Here is a 6461-nt window from a genome sequence, read left to right as displayed (position 1 = left end):
TGTGTCAGGCAGAGCTGTAGTGGCCTCTTGCTGCTGAGATATCAGAACTCCGCAGAGTATCGCCCTGGGGATCTGACAGCTTCCTACACCACAGCTTACAGAAAGAAAAATCCTCGCCTTGGATTCTGGTGTGCAGCATTGCAGGCTTTGTAGGTCTCAGACTAACCTGCTCTGTTCCTCTGCTGGGCTTACCCAGGTTCCTGCTTTTACATGCTGGCTGAAGCAATGCTGTCTTTGGTTGTTAACAAGTTATGTGTGGGCCATTGAGGTGTAGGTGGCGTAAAGGGAGCCAGGCTTCTCTTGGAGGACAAGACAATATGCCTAAATTGGAAAAAAAATTCCAATGGGACATTAAAAGAAAAAATCTCCCTTGGCACAGAGGGTTAAAATGGAGACCTGGAGGCATCCAGACCTGCCTTCCAGCTTGGTTTTTTTTTTCCTATGATTATTTGCCTGACTTTCAAGTGACAGATGTTGCTACCAATGGCTGTGTGCTCACTCTCCTCATTGGAAGCTGTGAACTACAGCCCCAAAAGCAAATGAGCAACAGTTACTATCATGGTCAGTGCTACTGCAAACATCTCCCACGCACAAGAAGCCCTGTGACAACCCGTCTATTGTGAGTATCCTCAGTGATTAGCAGCAATGTGTTAGAAGAGAAAGAACTACTGTACCTGCAGATCACCATTGCTTCTGTCCACTCCCCAGGCATCCGAAGTGGAGGAAAGAGGTAAGAGTGTAACTTTGCTGGTAGGCACTGGTCCTGGGTAAGTTGGTGTCTGGTGCCTTCAGCCATTGAGCCTGGGGAAAAAAAAAAAGAAGTGGGGGGAAAAAACAGTCACTAAAAATGACCTAAGAGGTACCACAGAAAGACCGCTTCAACTATGATCCCAGCCTTGTAATGGCTAGAGGTAATGTATTCAGATTATGGAAATGCATTTAAGTTGACTGAATGTACATGCTTATATCTCAGCAGACATGCCTGCTGCTGCTGTCCCAGGAAGCAGCAAGGCAAGGTCAGCTGAAATGGGAATGTGTCAGGGGTCCACACAATGAAGCGCGTCCTTCAGTTAGTTGTGAGGAGTGGCGTCATCAGGTGTCTATGAGTTACTCACACAGGACCAGGAGGATTTTCAAAGGTAGGAGAGCAGCTGTCCCAAGAGGAAAAAGCTGCGTCAGTAAAGCAGTGTGTGCAGTTTCTGAGCACAACTTTTGTTCTAGTTTCCTAACCCCATTAGTTGTTATACAGACTCCATCCTCTCTTCTTCCCCTTGCTGGTATAAGAATGTGGCTCTTACATGCTGCTGTTTTCTGAGCACTTCATTGCTCTGCCATCACTGTGCTTTGGAAACACACTGGAAAGCTGTTCTGGCAACATTTCTCCAGCTTCTCATAACTTCTAGTCCCCTGTAGAAACACGAGGTACAACATAAGAATCCTTCCAACAAATAAAAGTCCTGGAACTTAGAAGCATACCAAGCATGATGTGGGTCGGGCATTGAGTGACTTACAGGCAGCTGGAGGGAGGTTCAGGATTCAGGTTGTGTCTGAGGAGTAGACCCAAAGTGCAGGTCAGACCTTGAATCCTGCCCTGTTCCTCACCTGTTTGTTCCTGGGACTTTTCCTCTTGGACTTTTCTGTGTCAGTGTCCTTTAGTGCTGCAGAGATGAAATTGTTCTTTAAGAGTCTGGAGAAAAACAGCACCTCCTTCTTTGAGCTGTGGGTGTCACAAAAGGCATTTCATTTTGTGAATCTGTGAAACTTCATCGCCCTTCCAGACCTTTATTGCTGCTTTCTTCCCACATGGTCCCAGTCATTAGAGGGGGAAATGACTGGAGAGTGGTAGTTTTTACAGCGTGGCAAAGACCGGAACTTCTCAGCAGTGAGACTTCCCAAGTTGTGTGATGAGTTACCAAATATACTGCAATCTCACAACAAAACCCCCACCATCAACCAGTACCACACCACAGCGCGGAGGGGGTGAGAGGGAGGAAGAAAGGGAGAGGGGGAGAGAGACCAGACAACACATTTCTCTGATGCTGAATGGTTAAGATATGTATATAAACTTGTTTTTGCATCCTGGACTGTATGAGGAACTACCATTCAGTACTTCATAATTAACGGGGTGACAAGATGTGATGGCCCAAACCTGTGTTTAGAACAAAGTTATAGTGAAGAGGGTGCTCATCATACTCATGATTTTGAATAGTTTATTAAATGAAAGGTGAAGCATCAGTTTTAAATTGTACAAAAGGAAAAAAAAAAACCTCATATTGTAAATGTACAATTTACAGAATTACTAGCAAAACCAATCAAGGAGACACTCATAATACAAAAACCTATTGACTGCAAACTGAACTGGAAACCCATTGCAGGTACCGTGATCATAAATGTTTGTTATACAGTATTCTACAATGTTAAATTAGGAATCAGTTTTCCACACAGAGGACTGTGAAGCACAAGGTTTGTCTGAGGCTCTGACTCCAACCAGGCAGCGATTATTTTGCCTCTATGCTCACAGAATGACCGCGATGACCATTTAACGCAGCCATCCCAGCCCACCCAGCACCACGGGCATGGACAGAAGAGGAAGGGAGGTGGTGTCATTATTCTGGGGAGCTGCAGCCCCTTCCCCTGTTTGGTGTTACCCAACAGACAGCAGAGGAGTGGCCCAATCTCCCAGTCCAACATTTTTGGCAGCCGTTTCAGTTTGAGAACTGCACACGTTAAAAACAAACCTCAGCTGTGTGAAATGCTGGTCGGTTCTTTTTAGATGTTCTTCCCCCTCCCAGCACATAAGCGAGCACTGGGTAGTGACGTTTTTTGTTTAAGATCTTATTTAAAAACAAAAAGAAAAACAGAAAAGCAAAGTTCCACCATTAGTTCCTGTTGCTTAAAAATAAAAACCAATAAGCACCTCTGAAACTGCTGTGCTCCAGGTGGGTCAGCCTGCTTGGTATCTTGACTGCAGAAAGGAAGGTTAGTGATTGGGGCTGATGCCCAGGGCCTGCTCAGCACAGGCTGTGTCTGGCCTGCTGTAACTCAGCAGCTGCCAGGTAGAGGCATCAAACCCAAGCATAACAATATTCCAACTTACTGAAGAAAAATCTCTTATCACAATGAACTTAACTGAGGCTGTTCGGGGTTTGGCTGTTTGGGTTTTGTTGTTTTTTTTTTTTAAATGTTTTTTGCTTTTTTGAAAAATTGCATTTCTTTCCCCAAATAATTACTCTTAATATGCACAGTTAACACTGAAAATGTAGCTGTATTCCATTGTAAGCTTAAGAACTTCACCATCTAAGCACGAATTTCTATGCAGCACATACAGTACTTCTACCTGGCAAAATTAATTTACAAAAATAGCGCAGAAGGGTGTTTATGGCATGGAAAGAAGATTTCTGTGTGCTACAGGTAAAACTGCCTCTAGGATGCTCAAGCAATTCCTTTCCCCCACCCTTGAATTATTGTTTCTTTAAATAGGAAAGTTGCTGTTTATGTACCTCGGGTTGGCAGGGCTTGAAGTAGGTAGTAAAAACAGCACAGTGATTACTTGAGAACCATTTGTGTGTTTTACTGAGAATACTTTATTTGCTGGTATAAGTTGCTAAAAATGCACAGAGCAAGTACCAATAGAAAACTTACTGCTTTTGTGTCCCCGTGTGCTATATAAAATGAATGTTACACAGCGTCTGTTGGAAAAGTGGCTTCATGGACATCTCTCACGTCATGTCCCGTTATAAATAAAAATAAATCTTCTCAAGAGTATAAAATCTGGGTTTATCATATCAGAATCTGGGTTTTTTTTTTTGGCAGAGATGCACGTCATTAGAATTCTAACCTCTTCTCAATGCCTACGAGAGGATATAAGCGTACCACAATGTTAATCAAATCCAGTGTGTTCAAAAACACTTTTCCGTAGCCAGAACGACCTGCTTGTAGCATCATTGCTAGTCAATGGCTGATAGGCATAGGTTTAATAAAAATGGCTAGCTTTTAAAACATAAAAAGGCAAATGTTAAAACCGTTTTAAATTGTACAGCAGAAAAATAAAGTTAAAAAGTTCTGTTATCGCTCCATGTTTTCAGAAAACATCCGTAGAACAGTGTTTTATTTTGACAGCTGTCTTAACAATTTAAAACTTCCTCCTCATCCAGGAAAAAAAACCAACTCTGTATTAGGACAGTCAAGAACAAGGGATACAAATGATTTTCTAGGTCAGCCTTTCTGAGGTGACGGGGTTGGCCAACATTCCTTTGTGTCATTAAGAAGCTCCTCTTCTTTCTGTCACTACAAAAAGGGATTGACCTTAATCATTTGGTTAAAAATCAAACCGTATCACATCAAAAATGTGGTTTTCATACAAGCTATCACAGTATATAGGCCTCTAGCTCTAAACAATAGAGTTCCAAATTTGTAAAATGTCTTCAGCAGACTTCAGAACATTGGCATTCCAAATCCCTAGAAAAACCATGTAAAAGAGAGTAGTTAATTAAGTGCAACTGTAATTGAGTAAAGAGCCTCTGATAAGCAGCAGGCAGTGCAAGTCAAGTCTTACTGAATCATCCTCAATGATAGCTGCGGAGTCAAAGAAGTCTGGCCTCAGCTCAGCCCGTTCTCGTCGGTTTCTTGAAGGTGGCTGTAAAGATGGGCAGGTTGTTAGAACATCACATCTATGACTGCCTACAAAGGATCTGCTGGCTCTACAGCTCATCAGTACAAGGTGCTCATCCATGGCCTTAGCAAGCAGCTTTGCATGGACTTCTATAAAGGCTCAGATACAAACTGAGGCCCTGGCATGGGAGAGTTTTATTTAAGGAAGCTGGTATTAAATGATACTGAAGTAATTTTAAGGTCGTGCCCATAGCTTAGCACTTGCTTAAGGCCCTTGCTGACTTAATGGTGTTCCTGTATTAGCACCACATGTGGTCAGACTACATAAAAACTGTCTCCCTTATGCTTTTGTCTATGATGAAACTCTGATGTGAACAGAGCATATATTATTTAAGTACTTATGAAGCTGTAATACAAGAACTAAACCTCTGCCTCATCATCTGGAGGTGAAAGGAGAAATACAAAAGCATTGAAACCAGTGAAAATGCAAAAATTCATTCAGAACCGAGGCCAGTCGGCTTATAGGAAATTCTGCTCGTCTTTGATCACATTGATGTGAAAGAAACGCAGGTTGCAGTCTGCTGGTACAGCCTGGTTAGGAGCAGCACCAGCAGTATAAGGTGCACTGCACACCTGCCTGCCTTCCACTGCCCGCTCTCCCTGCTGCTGGGCCAGCACAGCTCTGTGCATGGCAACAACCTGGATGATACTGTGATTAAGGATCCATTACTTCCCCTACATCCCAGAAACCAAACTAGGAAACAGAATGGACTCTGCTTGACCACAGAGAGCCTGCATAAAATCCTGTGCCAGCAGATGAGTTACTGATGGCTGTAATGATGACATGAGGAAGGAAGCAACAGCATGTGTAACTTCAGCTGATAGTTTCCAAACTCTTCACAACATCCAACACCAAACCAAACATTGTTACTGGATTACAGACAGTCCATCTGAACAGCACAATGCTGAGCAGGCAGCTTCTTGAATGCTTCCCGTGTTTCTATCAGTAAAGTCAATTGGGCCTGAAACTGCAGTTTCAGGTTTCAGGGAATATGCAGATTATTTCCTGTCTTTAATGTTTAAGGTCAAAGGAAATACAGCTCAACATTTTGGACACTTGTTTGTACTCACTTATGAAATTCCTTCTGAATTACCCTTCTACCACTTTAAATTTGCTATTAATAAGGTTTACTGACCAGATCAATGACCATCGTGTCCTCAAATTCTTCATTCATATCCTCTAGCTGACCTCGTGAGGACATCATTACATCTTCGAAGATGGGCTCAGCGTCATCTTCCATTAGACCGCGTCTGATTAGGCAGAAAGAACTCATCAATTTCAGGCATTGTAATGACAGCATTCACGGTTGGGAAATTAAGAACAATGCAAAGCCCTATCCCTTAATTCCTTCTCATTGTTACACCGAGAATAAAGGCAGCATGTTCACTCAGTATTAGCTAGAAGAAAATTGCATGTAAAAAAAACCTCCCACTGGCAGAGGCTAAAGCAGGACGTCCAGTGCAATATCATTATGACCACTAATTAAACCTGTCCTTAAGAAGGAAAGGGCAATGAGCTCATTGGGTTTGCCTGCCCTTTTACAAAAAGGAGATACAGCGTTTGCCAAGTGCTGCAAAGTGCCTGGGAATCCACCAGTGAATCCAAGACCAGTTTCTAACACTATAACGACCTGATCTTGCTAGAGACCCTGGCCCCCACCCTGAGAAGTTTATGTGCTGAAAGACTTCATTAGATCAGCACAGGAGCACAGAGCACCTTGTACAACAGAGCACTTCTGCATTCACACCCATGTGTTCCCCCCATTAGCTGCACAGTGGGACACCTGCAG

The 6461-nt window shown here is 43.0% G+C and overlaps 1 protein-coding gene and 1 long non-coding RNA gene across 8 annotated transcripts in view; both read right to left on the bottom strand.

Annotated features, from left to right (window-relative positions):
* Positions 1-185: 185 nt before the first annotated feature.
* LOC146758830 (uncharacterized) lies at positions 186-1742 on the bottom strand. The gene is made up of 4 exons (XR_014933151.1): positions 1603-1742; positions 1299-1407; positions 675-801; positions 186-321 (listed from the first exon to the last, which is right to left on the bottom strand). It is a non-coding gene; the product is annotated as an uncharacterized LOC146758830 (long non-coding RNA).
* Positions 1743-2196: 454 nt separating this feature from the next.
* STAG1 (STAG1 cohesin complex component) overlaps positions 2197-6461 on the bottom strand; it is a 149441-nt gene continuing 145176 nt past the window's right edge. For all 7 annotated transcript variants that reach the window (XM_032446719.2, XM_015870973.3, XM_085512621.1 and 4 more), the window contains 3 exons: positions 5808-5922; positions 4556-4636; positions 2197-4458 (listed from right to left, as the gene is read on the bottom strand). In XM_032446719.2, coding sequence (XP_032302610.1) covers positions 4435-4458; positions 4556-4636; positions 5808-5922 — 220 coding nt within the window. In that variant the 3' untranslated portion in view covers positions 2197-4434. The remainder of the gene's footprint in view (positions 4459-4555; positions 4637-5807; positions 5923-6461) is intronic.

Source organism: Coturnix japonica, chromosome 12 (genome assembly GCF_054131305.1).
Source record: "Coturnix japonica strain WE chromosome 12, WE-NBRP24, whole genome shotgun sequence".
In the NCBI taxonomy this organism is placed as follows: Eukaryota; Metazoa; Chordata; class Aves; order Galliformes; family Phasianidae; genus Coturnix; species Coturnix japonica.
This window is presented reverse-complemented; position numbering and strand designations above follow the sequence as displayed.